This window comes from Syngnathoides biaculeatus, chromosome 23, assembly GCF_019802595.1.
Source record: "Syngnathoides biaculeatus isolate LvHL_M chromosome 23, ASM1980259v1, whole genome shotgun sequence".
NCBI lineage: Eukaryota > Metazoa > Chordata > Actinopteri > Syngnathiformes > Syngnathidae > Syngnathoides > Syngnathoides biaculeatus.
The window spans coordinates 8,981,932-8,996,948 of record NC_084662.1 but is presented as its reverse complement, the minus strand read 5'-3'; the positions used below and the strand labels follow the sequence as shown (position 1 = coordinate 8,996,948).

Genomic DNA, 15,017 nt, shown 5'->3' with positions numbered 1-15,017 from the left:
TTGCCAGCCAATCGCAGGGAACAATGAGACAAACAGCCATACTCACAATCACACCTAGGGGCAATTTTGAGTGTCCAATTAATGTTGCACGTAACCCACCATGCAGACAAACTCCACACAGGTGGGGCCAGAATTGAACCCAGGACCTCACAACTGTGAGGCCAACCTTTTCCAGCTGGCCCACTGTGCCACCCCTCTCGTCCATTCACATAAAAAGATGAATGCAAACATCTGTCCATCCAATAAAGCTCATACAGCTGTCCATCTGTCTACTAATACATCTGTTTGTTCAAATAATAGAAATATGTACGCCACTTAAAAAAAAAAGAATTGAAGTATGCATTTTTACTGACTTGAGCATAAAAGATTTCATCTCTTAAGCCTCCTGGTGTTAAAAACTGAGAATGCAAAGTAGAAAATAAAGCATATGGCGCAGGCGGACGAGTCGCATTTGTAATTGAGTGAGAAGCTAATTGATTGTTATGGGTGTACGTTTCGCAAAGTGGGTGTTACAATATGCCTTCATTTCTCTGCTGCTTGTGTGCGTGCGCGCACAGCACAGCACATGTGTGAAGGCGGTGAAGGGAGATGAGATGAAGCAACAACAACAACAAAAATGCTGCAGCAGTACAACGTTGGTAATAATAAGGCTCCAATCATCCGGCAGCATCAGCCTAAATATAGCCGCTTTTAAATGATGCTCGCTTCCTTGCTACTCGACTTTGCCTGCTTTCCACCTCGTGCAACCTCGTCTGAAGGATTCCAGCGCTTTTATCCTGAACGCTGACGCTCATGTCGCGTTCTCAAAGTTTTTAAGAAGATACAGCAAATGATTGCCTGAAGTGGGGGGGGGAGTCCACAAAGGAACCGGACCGATCGTAAAACTGTAGTTGTGGAAAAACACACTGGTCGAACTAGGAACCCTTTTCCAGATCGTAGTCGTCTTGATAGCTTCGAAATTTTGGAACCTCCTTCCATAGCATAACGAGAATACTTCCACGTCATTATTCACCAAATTTTCAACAGTATTTAAAGAAGGTGTCTGGTGTTCTATGTGGCAGAAGAGTCTCCGCTAGGATGAAGGGCAAAGTCTATAAAACAGTGGTGAGGCCGGCCAGTAGCTTTTAAGTCGGGATTTTATTCTCGTGAACTGATGGTACCACATGCGCAAGTCTGGTGTGGCGGAGAAATATGTTAGAATTGTACAGGACATGTATGAGGGCAGCAGAACAGCGGTGAGGTGTGCCATAGGTGTGTCAGAAGAATTTAAGGTGGAGGTGGTACTGCATCAGGGATCCACGCTGAGCCCCTTCCTGTTTGCAGTAGTTATGGATAGGCTGACAGATGAGGTTACACCGGAATCCCCTTGGACCATGGAGAGTGTGGTAAGGAAGTGAAGAAACTGGTCCAAGCGGGGTGGAACAGCTGGCGGAAGGTGTCTGGTGTTCGATGTGACGGAAGAGTCTCCGCTAGGATGAAGGCCAAAGTTTACAAAACAGGAGTGAGGCCGGCCATGATGTACGGATTAGAGACGATGGCTCGGAAGCAGAACTGGAGGTGGCAGAAATGAAGATCTTGAGGTTCTCGCTCGGAGTGAGCAGGTGGGATAGGATTAGAACTGAGCTCATTACAGGGACACCCAAAGTTGGATCTTTTGGAGACCAGGTTTGAGGGAGCAGACTTAGACGGTTTGGACATTTCCAGAGGCGAGAGAGTGAGTTTTTTGGTAGAACGGTGCTGAGGATGGAGCCGCCAGGCAAGAGAGGGAGAGGGACACCAAAGAAAAGGTGCATGGATGTGTTGCGGGAGGACATGAAGACTGTGGGTGTTAGTGAGGAAGATGCATGAGATAGGCTTGGGTGGAAAACGATCCCCCGAATCGGGACAAACCGAAAGGAAAAGAAGAAGAAGAAGAATTTTTCCAATGACCTCGTAAGTTCTTGCAAGTCTTTAAACTGTTTAATAAGGGCGCGGATGAAGGTATTCTTCCGTTTTCTATCTTCTTGTACGACATGTCCTGAATGATCACCGTCAAGGGTGACTTTGCCCTGGCCCGGGCGGCGCGAGGCCCAAGGTGTCGGACTCTTAGCAGTCACTGACCTTGCGTTGTGCACCTCATCCGTCTTGTGCAGTCCGAAGTGGGGGAGCTTTGCTAAGCTTGGACAAAAAAAAAAAAAAACCCCGTCAGGACTGGAGGTTAAAGTACAAACAGTAAAAGTCTTTTATTTTTTTTTTCTTATCTAGTCCGAGAGGCTGATTGACAGCGGCGTCCGTCCTCACCAGCGCATTTCCTCCACTGATACACGAACACTCGCTCGCCGGCTTTGACCTCGGCCTTCCCCTGGCGTCAAGCGACGCGAGTCAATTACCGGATGGACACATTTGTCGCTCACTTCTTCTTCTTCCTGTCTTGTGTCTCCCATGTACAAGGTCCTCCAAGGCCCACCCTGGACCCGTCGTCCACATCAGCGACAACCCCATGGATGAGGGCAAGGTAAAAGATTCTATCCAGTAACACTTAGCACCCCCAGAGATCCAAAGGATGGCGATAATACATTTAATTTTTTTTTTTTTCCCACCATGAGAAATGATGGAAATGGAAGATTTTTCCATACTGAAATGTAATAACCGTCGAGGCCAGGTTTAAAATAACAAAGTAACTCTCATGTAAGTGTGAAATGGATTTAGCCGCTTGTCAAGCGTGTTCAAATCGTGGAACGTCGGCTTTCGTGATGGATCCATTCAAAAAAGTTTGACTGAAACCAAATTGTACAAAACGCAAAGCAACATTTCCCATGCGAAATCATGTAAATTCAATTAATGTGTTCCAGACAGACTGTCAAAAAATACATTTTTAAAGTAATAACTAGAGCTTTAGCGTTTCTCGCTTATCAAACGACTTTGTTGCATCGTATCAAAAGAAACGACAACGCGTGGTCCACAATGAAAGCTTTTCTCAACAACCGGATTGGATGACAAGACTCCCTCCAGGTCCGCTTGGTTCCACGAGCAAACTGTTCGACTTTTAAGATTCCTCTACGTTCCACTCCCATCCGTCAAAAGGTTGACTGAAGTTAAATGTTTTGCATCGTTCTAAAAATGAGACTTTTAAAAACGTTTAATCGAAGGTGCGCCAAAGCTTCTGCGGGACGATCTCCCCGATATGCAGTAATGCGACTTGGACGGGGAAACGTTGATTCAGTCGAGACTAAACGCCGATTGTGGCTCAGTCTTCAAAGTTATCTCTTTTTCCGCATCACTTTCCTTGTTTCGGCTCCCTTGAAAAAGGGATAGGCGTGATCATTGAGCGTTTAGATTCTGATTAAATTGCGCGGACTGGATCGTGGATGCCTTGATGCCGTCGTGAGTCGCCCTCTGTGGCTACCTCCAAATTCCCACTTTTTCCATCGTGTCGGTTACAACTCTAACTCGTGTAAAAGTAAATTGTCAAAGCCAAAAACTGAAACTGAGCAATCACCCCCCCCCCCAAAAAAAAAAGTTAATGGCTTTCAGGTGAAATTTCAGGAAGAACCTAAAATGCACTATAACCTTCGGATGGATGTCCAGTTCCAGTTTTCCCCCTCTTTGAAACGTCAAATCTCCGAACCACCTTTCCTTAACGCTCGCGGAAAAGCCCACTGGGTCAAGCCGAGACGAACAGGTGCTTGGTTCTGAACGTACGTAGAAAAAGGACGGCACTGTTTGAAAAACGTCACCGACTCTGCTTTTTCCAACCGGAAAAGACGGCGAGTGTGGCAGCCTCGGTTCTCTCCTCTCCTGCGCTCAAATTTGGATCCCTCACATTTTTCCATGTCTTGATAGTTTGTTTGCTGCTGTATTTTTACTGTACATATTTTTTTTTAAGATTCGCATTATTTCTCTTATATAAGATTGTAGATGCATTTGTTTCTATACATATAGTTTTATGAACTGTCATGTCATTAACCCTTTCTGGGCAGGGGTTGCAAATTTGCAACAGGTTTAATATAATCGAAAATTTCAAGTCCAGAATATAATTTTCTGAAAGTATCAGATTTTTCTCTCTGCAAAATTTTATTTAGTCCAGAGAGGGTTAAAACCGAATTGTTGAATGGAAAAACTCTCAAGTTTATTCACACAATGGCGACTTCCTGCTGTTCGGTCATCAGGTGTCGATTGCGAACGACGCTGTTGAAGCAGGAAATCTATTGGTCCATTCGTGAACCAAAGCTTCAAAGTATAATAAGCGTATCAAATATTTGCTAAATAGTGTCGCAGAAGCGAATGATTTCAAATTTCATGGCAGGAACTGATTTTCCTCTTATAAAGATGACGTCGTGTGTCATGCAAGCTTGCAATTTTACCCCATCTCCTATTACTCGGCACATGCATGTCAAATGCATCATTTTTTTTGTTTTCTTATGCCCCCTCCCGTTTTTAATATCTCCATTCTCTCCGTCTGTCATATCTCCACAACTGTCTTCCTGGACCGGCCGCTTCCTCTCTCTCTCTCTCAGCTGATAATTGGATTCGAGTCCGGGATCGTGGTCCTGTGGGATCTCAAATCAAAGAAGGCCGACTATCGCTACACTTATGATGAGGTAGGCGAACTGTTGTTTTCCCCGCCTTCCTTCCGGTATCTTTTAATGCGTTGGCCGGATTGAAATTACCTATTCATGAACAAAATAAGCCGCGCGACGGTTTACCCGGAGAAGCGTCTCGCTTTCGGAAAATAAATAAGCGCTTCAATGACGGCGAAAGTGATGATTGTACAAAAAAATGAAAACGGAGCATCTTGTTTCATCTCCGAATGGGTGGAAACTCTGTTTAATGACTATTTGTTCTAGCAAATTCGAAGCGATTTCGGAAGATTAAACCTGCGAGCACTGCCATTTTCCTTTTTTTTTAAAAATCATGTTGTGGACCAGTAATATACTGTAAATAAATTTTCAGCAGGATACAAAAACTTGCAACCTGGTGAGTTTTCAAATGTAAAAATACAATTAATCAAGATAATATTTTCAGGCGTACCAAATTTGAGTATTTCATATCGGAAACAATATAAGCTGTACTTTCTTGGTGAAATGACGAAAATCCTTTCCAGTCTCACCAAAAATCCCAACAACTAAATTTTTTTTTTTCAAATCAAATTGTATTATTAGATATACCGATAAAAAATAGAATATAAAGATTGAAATACTTTGTGTATCATGATACATTCCTTGCAACTCCTTCTGGAGTGCATGACCTGGCCACGTGGGGGCAATATAAAATCGTGTTTTTCCCGATAAAGAAAAAAATACAGTGATGCCTCGGTTCTTGGCCACAATCCGTTCAAGAAAACAGTTTGAAAAATGAATTGTTCAAAAACCGAATCGATATTTCCCATTAGAATGAATGGAAAAAGAAATCATGGATTCCAAGCCTCAAAAAAATTGCTTTTGAAAGCATTTTTTTTAATTTTCCTTATAATAAACTGCATAGTAGAAATACATGTATATTTGAAATACTTTAGCTCATAAAATAATTTAAGAAATATATCTATGTTGATTGGGGGTTAATACAGTAGTCGTCCATAAGAAGAAGAACAACAGTCACTACTGGGACACGTCTGTGTACAGAGGCTGCGTTATACAGAATAACAAAACTCCGCTGGTTGGGCCGCGTGCGTTATGTCATTTCTGTTTATTTTTTTCAGGGGGCGTTCGAATAGACAATAACAACACGCGTCGTGGGTGGGTCAACTGCCTGCGCCGCGGCCATTGTGTTATTTCCGGGTTTGTTCGGGGGGCATTTGAATTGACAATAACAAAGCGCATTGTGGTTCAGCTGGTCTGGCCGCGCGCAATATGTAATTTCCGGGTTTTAGCGGGGGTGTTCGAGTACCAATTTTTGTCCGAAAACAGAAGCAAAAAAAAATCTCGAAATTTTTGTTCGAAAATAGTGACGTTCAAAAATCGAGGCCTGACTGTGCTGTATACCAGTAAGTGTTGTGATTGTCTATCTACATGTGTTGCAGCACCGTTTGTGTTCACATAGCTTTTGGTTACATGCAACTTTTGACGCTATCTGTTAGCTTGCCTATAGCAGTTTACATCATGTGTTAGCATAAAGTTAGCAAAAGGTAAATTTATTAGGCATCTTTAAATACTCGTGTAATTCTAATTTTATATTTTGTTGAACTGGGAGTCGCAATAAATTACTTGTACCCTCTTTTTTTTTTTAAAAATTGTGAATTGTCAGGAAGTGAATTGAACACTCGTATGTTGAATGTATGCTCTCAAATCTAAGCCAAACATTTTGCGGAATGATGGCTTGTATCTTGAAAAACTCACTTGGATCTCAAGACATTTCTGGATTTGTACTTGCTTTTCACCAATGCGCTGATACTTACGAAGACTGCTATGTTAGCTTGTAGCTGCTAGTGACCAGGTACCGTGCTTTTTTTCCCCATTTCTCCCCCAAAGCGAGGCTCGCTGCTTGCATATCGATGTCGTAACATGGTTTCATCGGTTTAAACTTTCCGGCGCGCTCATCCGCTCTCGTTTGTCTTGGCCGGGGGGGGGGGGGGGTGTCTATAAATAAAGGAAACACAATAAAACAGAGCCGGGGTCATGATGCCCCGTGGACTTGTGTCACACCATATTGGTTCGCTTGCAAAATTGTATTCCTGCACAACCATTTGCAATATTTGCCGGCTATGTTACTGCAAGTAAGTAAGTCGGGCACTTTTCTGTATTTTGTTTTCATCTATGGAGGACTACCCAAAATTATTAATATTATTTTTTTGAGATGTGTAAGGAATAATAATTGACATTGCGGTCCTTAAAAATAAAAAAAAAAAGCCTTGGAAGAACTGTTATAAAATCCCTGAAAACTTTTAACTCGCAAACGCTCATAACGTGTAACGATAAAGATGTTTAATTGTTGCATCGCATTATTTCATAAATTTACGACCAGACTCGGAGGACCTTGTAAAAAGGAAAATGCCCCCGATAGGAAACGTGCTCCCCACCTCCTACGGATAGAGGAATTGAAATTATTTAGAGACGTCTCAAAACAGAGGAGGGAGCGATCATCATCATCATAATCATCGCGTAAAGAGTCGAAGTCCGCTAATAATGGAAACAGCAGCGGACATCTCAGATGAGCCATCAGCTGCGGTAAAGTCCGCATCGCCGACAGGAGTTCAGGGGAACCGAGAACAATATTCCTGATTGTTCTATGTGCTCAAATGTGTTCTAGAACCCTGTCAAGATTTCTTAATTTATTTGGCTTTTGTACGGAAATAATTCCCCGTGCGTAGTAAAGAACTGAAAATTTTCAATAGAAACGTTTGGGTGTCAGGAAAGCTTCTATTGTCTGTTGTCGTCGTTGCTAAGCGCGCGCGGCTTTGGGCGCCTTCATTAGTTTTGGCCTGCAGCTTTGTCCACGACAACGACGACGACGACAAAGGAAAGGTCACTGAGCAATCAGCGCCGCGTCGCACCGCGGCGATGCGCCGCGGCGATACGCCGTGATTGCCCTTGCGTGGGGAAACAAACGGAAGTCCTCAGAACAGATGGCGCGTTCCGTCGAGTCGCGGCGGCGTGGGGAATAACCTCCAGACAATTCCACGAGAGCGCGGCGAGACGTGAGCTCGGGCGTGAAGGGGCGGGGGGAAACTCCCGCTTTTCCCCGCCTGCGGTCTGCGGAGAGGTGTCACGACATGCGTTTGGAGAGCGGAGATAAGCTCCCTGCGGGTGGATTCAATAAGACCGATGGAGCAGGGCGAGGATATTAGCTTATCTGTGAAGGGAAGGGCGATGGCAACGGAAAACCGGGCAAATCCACTCCCTTTTTCTGATGGAGTGCCCCCCACCCCCCCTGGTTATCGCAGCCAAAGAGAGGGGACCACCGCCGGGCGAGATTTCGCGTAATCTCATTATCTCCGACACGTTCGCTCCAGCAGTGTGCGCTGTGATTTTTGTTCATGAAATACTCCAGAGCCGATCCCTGATAAATCACGGTAAAAAAAAAAAAAAAGGACCTCACGGTGTGCTAATGAGAAATGATTCAAACACGGCTCACAGAAACTCGCCAAGTTCTTTCTCGGACTTTTCTAGTTCGCTCTGGATCCTTGTGGTAGCCACTCTAAGCTTGCTGGCCGCTTCCCTCTGAGAAGATCCAGTTTGAAGCCACGCAATGGCGAGGTGTTGATGATCCACCGTTAGGTGTCGTTTTGGTCCGTTCAAGCAAAGTTTAGGGAACTGAAATTGATCCACAATGAAGATTGAAACACGCTTTCATGAGAAGAAGTCCAAGGGTGAATTGCAAATGGGGAAAAACCGCAGTACTCTGGAAGCTTCCCGAGAGACCAAGGCGGGCTGGAACGGGTACCGGCTGGGGTTTTTCTTCTGGAGTAGGCAAAGATCAGGACAGGAACAATAACGCCTGCAATAATTCGGCATTTTGTGAGCAGTCGATGTGTGGGCAAGGGTGTCGAAGGATTAATGGAATTTGAGGAACGGAAGACCGGGACTTCACGGTGGTTACCAATTGGCCAATTTCATCGATTTCGAGAAATCGCAACAGTTTTCAGTCAATTCGACTCGGTAGAAACTCACCTCGGCTCGTTTCGCTGATTACATAACAACTGCGGCACCGTAAAATACATTTTCTGTTCCAAAACAGAAGGATTGTTCTGTTTGAATCACTCTTGGCGTGTGTCTCCCCCCCCCAATGGTTGTTTGTTTTCGTTTCAGCCCGTTTCGAGTGTGCGCATTCCTCCAGCCTCATTTGCATTCCTAATAAATTAGCTTTTCTAATTGCTTTGTATTTGTCTATTACCCTTTCCAAATACTGCGTGCACGCCCGTGTGTGTGTGTGTTTACCCTTGAAAAGCAATCTGTGAAAATCGTCCTAACGCAATAGATAACGCAAATAAGTCTGCTTCCACTTGCATTGTTTCGTATAACGAGCTTTTTTCCTAATTAGCCGGCTGCAATCGAGGTTCCTTCGTTGTCTATCGCGGCACGCGTGGACTCGTTCCGTTGTGGTACATTTTGATATTTCGAGGATAACTTCAAGTTATTAGCTACCGTAATTTCTCGGCCTACAAGCCGCTACTTTTTTCACACGCTTTGCGGCTAATTTGTGCATTTTTTTTTTGGTAACGGCCGCTAGGGGGAACTCGAGGGGGAAAGGTAAGAGTGAGACCGGTGGAATATATGTGCAGAGGAAGTGACTTTTACCGGTATTTTTTTTTTTAAACCGGCCATGTTAGCGCTGTGCTAGCATGTTGGTGCTGTGTTACTGCTATGTCTCCATGATTTTTACCAGTATGTTTTTAACTAGCGTTAGCGTTGCACTAGCGTGTTACTGTTGTGTTACTGCTGCGTCTCAGTGATTTAGGTATGATTTAGGTAACTTTGAAACTCTTTCTTTGTACCCTCTTTGTAAATATCTCATGTTTCAATGTGAGCACTTGCGGCTTATACACAGGTGCGGCTTATGTATGTACCAAATGGTATTTCCTTTACAAATGTACTGGGTGAGGCTTATAACAAGCTGCGCTCTGTATGCCGAAAATTACGGTATGTAAACAGAAACGCACCACTTGTTTTGAACGGCTTGGATCCGTTCCGTTTGGACGTAGCACGTGGCTAACATTGAACGAATAAATCAAACTATTGCAAACCGAGAAAGTCGCCCTTTCCCGGCCTGCTTCATGATTTTGTTTGCAATGATCACTTGTTGGGAGAAAACGCATTTGGACTCGAGCAAACATGTTTGAAAGCATTTTTTCTGCTGTATTCTTCCCGAGCGCAATCTGCTCCGTGACGCTCGTTGACTTCCAAGATGTTCTAATTCCAAAAACGTGTTCCCAGAGGGAAGTAATGCCAAGCAAATTCGTTCCTTCGTTCTTGACTCAAAATGTCAGCGTCATAAAAACTTTCTGAACTCTACAGACGATGTTTGAATTCGCATCTTAACAAACTACAATGCAAGTAGTAAGGGGAGCTAATTACCACGTAATAAAGCTAAAATAAAGTAAATCGGCTCCCCTTTTCTTTTTTTGTTTTTGGTGTGCACTATTCAAGCTCTCTTCATTAAAGACTGTTTCATGGTGTTGTCGTTTGATCCCCTGCGTCACCCTCCCGTGTCGTCTCCCAGGCGATCCACTCGGTTGCCTGGCATCACGAGGGCAAGCAGTTCGTGTGCAGTCACTCAGACGGGACGCTGACCATCTGGAACGTGAGAGGGCAGGGCAAGCCCGTGCAGACAATCACGCCCCACGGTAAGCACGCGCCCGCTAAAAGTTTCGCCAAACGCCACGCTGGGCTCTGCCAGTCTGCTATCTAGCGGCTACAAGCTAATGTCGCCAGTGAAGTAGAAATACCTTGAGTGCGTTTTTCAAATCTGTACTTTTGTAGTTCTTGTTCTGACACATTTCACTTTTCCTATCAACATTTAAAAAAATATATATATCTTTTACATTCCAACTTATATTGTCAAAATGGGCGTTGTTTTTTTTCCACCTCCACGGTGACAAGATGTAAATAGAGAAAGGTAAAGCATCGTTGAGAGCGTGATTGATTTATTGTTCTTAAAGTTTTCACTGTATAAAACGGAAACCGCAGCAACAGTGGAAACTGGGAACCAGCCGCGGTTGGCCAACAGGGGGCGCTCGGGCATCGCACCAGCTCTCAGCTAAGTTACGTTGCATAAGACAAAAAAATGAATCATTTAAATGAAAATATTTCAGAAAATATATAGGCTGGCCCTTTGTTTTTAGATGAGCTAGATAAATAGTGTGTAGTTAATGATTAGGGAAATTGTTTCAAACAACATTCACGCGTGACTGACGGAACCTAAGCCCCGATTGATTGATTCGTTATTTGATTAAAGCAATTGTAAAGCAAAGCAAAGCAAAGCAAAGCTAATTTTTTTTTGTACAGCGCATTTCATACATAACAATGTGCTTTACACGATTAAAGGCGTTTGAAAACAAAGAGATTTAAAAAGGGATAAAAACACTAAAAAAATGACAAAATATTAAAAAAAAAGACAATGAAAACCGCGTACAGTGCAAGTAATATGACCAAAAAATTGACATATTCTGAAAAGCTTGAGAAAAAAAAAAAAAGAGTTTTCAACCTGGATTTCAAAACATGCACATTATCTCCCAATATTCTTCTATACTTCTGGTAACTTGACCTTGCTGCTGCTTTTTTTTTTTTTTTTTCTTTTTTTTTAGCCATCCAAGCACTTTTTCGACAAGTTCACGGACCTCTAAGAAGACAGCTTTGGCTGTGTTGTGGAAAGGATTTTAGCCCGGGTGCTTTTTTTTTTTTTGGGTTCCTTTTTAAATGACTTGTTTCTCTTCTGACACTGCTCTTATAATTACTTTTGCATTTCATGTGCAATTATGCAAATTCCTTTGATGGGCTTAAGCCGGTTTACACTTTATTTAATTGTCTCTCCTTGTAGAAATAGTGAGGGAATGCGTCTATAGTTATTGTAGTGATTATTCCGACCGTTAATCACCTTAATAAGTAACATTTCTTCAATCGTGTTGTTTTTTTTCCCTTCATTAATTTGCTACGTGGGCGGTGTTTAGAATAAACAAGAGCGTCAAACTTGCGTTTGGTTTCAGGAAAGCAGCCCAAGGATGGAAAGAAGCCGGAGCCTTGTAAACCCATTCTCAAAGTGGAGTACAAAACCACCAGGATCGGGTAAGCGCCGAATTTTGCAATTCATTTTCCAGTTTTTAGCGCCACAACAATGACAACAAACTGCAGTAATATAAAACAAAAGTGGTGGCTACAAGAAAGACGTCGAAATATTCAGAGAATAAAGGCACATTGTTGCAACAATCTTATTTTAGCAGAACAAAGTTCTAAAATTATGAGTAAAATCTTGCCCATTATTTATTTTGTCAAGGGCCAACGGCACGGAGGCTGACCCAAATGCAGGACTCCCAGCCAAAGGCATCATGTTCAGAGTGGTTTTATTCCCAACTAAGGTCATACATAGTTTAAGCAGTCCAAGAAGGCAGCGGCACAAAAACGCTAAGCTAGAGGCAAGGTCCAAAAACATGAAACGAGGTACGATGGCCTCGAGGAAAAACTTTGAAACACAAACGAAAACGTGACTTGACTATGGTGGCACAGGCTCGCTGTGACAAAGGGTTGCTCTACATTAAATTTGCATGTTATGCACAGTAGCGGAGTAACCCAGGATGCGGTGAAGCACGTGCAACGAACTGGCAAATGCCACCGCCCAGAGCAGTGGCCTGGCCACCCCCCTCACAGGAAGTGCCGCCCACGGCAGCGGCCAGGCCATGGCCCATGAAAATTATATGACAATAAAATGCTGGACTGTGATGTTAAAGAGCAACATTCACTAGTATTTAGTAATAATATTACTATTATTATTTTAGAGAAAGCAGTAATACAATGAGAAAAGTCAAATTCATTGACGAGAAGGAAGTTGTAGTGTTATTTTTTTTTTTTTTCAAGTTGCCATATAGGAGCACATTGTCAGAACATTTCAATAATTAATTCATAATTTTTTCAGGTATCATAACAGAAAAAGAAAATCATCATTGCACTGGAGTAAAATGTTGCAATTTTACAAGTATATAGTCCTCATATTGTCAGAGAAATGTCATAATAATAATATGTGATAGGAAGGCGGCCCCAGTGAGGATAGGTGCTATGCAAAATGAATGAATGAAAAAATAATTTTTAATGTCTACTAAAGCTAAGTTGTAAAAAAAAAAAATGCAATCCTGCAAGAATATAATGATATATATGTAAAATGTAATTATTTCACAAGGACAAAGTTGTGATATTATGAGGCTAAAGGGCTTTTAGTGAAATTCATATAATATTAATAATAATGTAATATTTAGAAGAAGAATTAAGCAGAAAAAAAACTGTGGGAATTGTTGGAATAAAATAGTAATTAACAAGAATAATTTTGCAGGTAAGTTGCATGAATCGACTTTATTCCTTTGGGGGAAAAAAACTCATAACAAAACATTACATCACCCTTTTATCCCCGCCCAAAATATGATTTGAATCTTGTAATAATGCTAGTAAACTACTAAAGTTTAACAATACAATGGTGATGAACTGAGGAAGTGTTAAATATAATGTAACCTCATTTTTAATACTGCGCAGGAAGTCGTAAGACTCTCTTTGGTGCTGCTCTTTTGGTTAGCAACAGGGTTTTTTTTTTTTGTGCTCTCTTTTTCTGGGTTTTCGCGTCCCCAGGGAGCCTTTCATCATCCTGTCCGGCGGTCTCTCTTACGACACGGCGGGCCGGCGGCCGTGCCTGACGGTCATGCACGGGAAGAGCACGGCCGTGCTGGAGATGGACTACCCCATCGTGGACTTCCTCACCCTGTGCGAGACGCCGTACCCCAACGGTGAGCGTTCCGCAACGAGCGCCGCTGTAATAAATCTAAAATTTCCCCAAAGGGGAGGTATGGAAATTGCTTTCTCGCACAGTCATAGATTTTGCACACAACAGGCCCTGCGTCTAAATAGAATTATCATATTTTCACGTGTTGAGGAGCTGGAAACAAGTGGATTGTGAATGCGACGTAATCTGCCGCGTAAAATCCGTCATTTGGCACGCGCGCGGCTGTGGGACGGATTAGCCCGCGCATTATGTAACCGTGGCGACTTCATTATGTCACCGGCAGCCAGCTGATCTCATCTGGTAATAGACTTCACCGAGGATTATTACATTGCGCGCGTCTGGCTGGTCCGTGACATTAATATATACATGACTGATGTGCTCAAGTGTGGTGAAGGCACAAAGGCAATCGGCACCAGCTCGTTTTTTTTTTTTCTCTTCTTTTTTTTTCTTCTTCCCCACCTTTCACGCAAATTACGTTTTCTTTTCGAATAGAGACGTCACTGGATTTATTGTTCAGAATTAACTTGATAAAAACTTCTTTTGCGGAATAGTTTTGCACTTCCAATAAACTTTAAATGCACTTGAACTCATCACACTTTTAAAAAAAGTTAAGTTTTGAAGTTTTTCAAGATGCAAGCTCCCTCTTGTCTGATTTTTTCATTTTTTTTTTATTTTTTGCTTTGACTTGTGAGCGCCGACTTGATATGAGCTGCGTGTAAACAAACTTACAACTTACACTTTGGCATACGATGTCGCAACACATGCAGGCAGACACTATGACAGCATCCAGTCATATATTCTTTATCCTATGCGAAGAATCGTTAATATTAGTGCTGTACTGATGAGCTGTGGAGTTCAGGAAGCATCGCCTCTCGTTTCAATGGGGAAAAAATGATCGAAGAAGTCTTTTGTGTTAAGAGCGTGGTCACAGAATGAATTAAACTCATATCACAAGGCGCCACAGAATTATAATATTTGGATCACCAAGACATTTTAATATCGCAGTCTGGTACGTAGCATCTGAGGAGTCCTTGACACGACTGCGGCATGATTGCTAACTTTGATTCTCTGGACCGTGCAGACTTTCAGGAACCTTACGCCGTGGTGGTCCTCCTGGAGAAGGACTTAGTGGTGATCGACCTCGCACAAAACGGGTGAGCGCCCACCACCGTTACTTAAACCAACCTAGCGAGCCTACGCAGAGGCTGAGGACGTGTTTTGGCTCATCCCAGCTACCCCATCTTTGAGAACCCCTACCCTCTGACCATCCACGAGTCGCCGGTGACCTGCTGCGAGTACTTCGCCGACTGCCCCGCGGACCTCGTGCCAGCGCTTTATTCGGTTGGCTCGCGACAAAAGCGCCAGGGCTACAGCAAAAAGGTACTTTGAACATTCTCAACATACGAGTTTTAAAACAAAACAAACGAGAAAAAAAAAAAGCTAACAATTATTAACTCATCCACTGGACGTCCATACTCCAGATTCCAACCGTTTATAAAAACTATATTCATGCCAAAGTACATTTTCCAACGGGCAGGTGTGGAAAATGGTCTCGTCCAGCTTGTCTTTGAAATTCAGGTTTGTAAATCACTGTAATGACTAACACATACATGCAGGTGGCAACA

At 42.9% G+C, this 15,017-nt stretch overlaps 1 protein-coding gene across 1 annotated transcript in view; it reads left to right on the top strand.

Moving 5' to 3' along the window:
- LOC133496752 (syntaxin-binding protein 5-like) overlaps positions 1-15,017 on the top strand; it is a 78,077-nt gene that overhangs the window by 44,054 nt on the left and 19,006 nt on the right. The window contains 7 exon segments of the mRNA XM_061812692.1: positions 2,431-2,494; positions 4,497-4,580; positions 10,135-10,258; positions 11,618-11,696; positions 13,242-13,396; positions 14,474-14,546; positions 14,625-14,772. Of these exon segments, the coding sequence (XP_061668676.1) occupies positions 2,431-2,494; positions 4,497-4,580; positions 10,135-10,258; positions 11,618-11,696; positions 13,242-13,396; positions 14,474-14,546; positions 14,625-14,772 (727 nt within the window).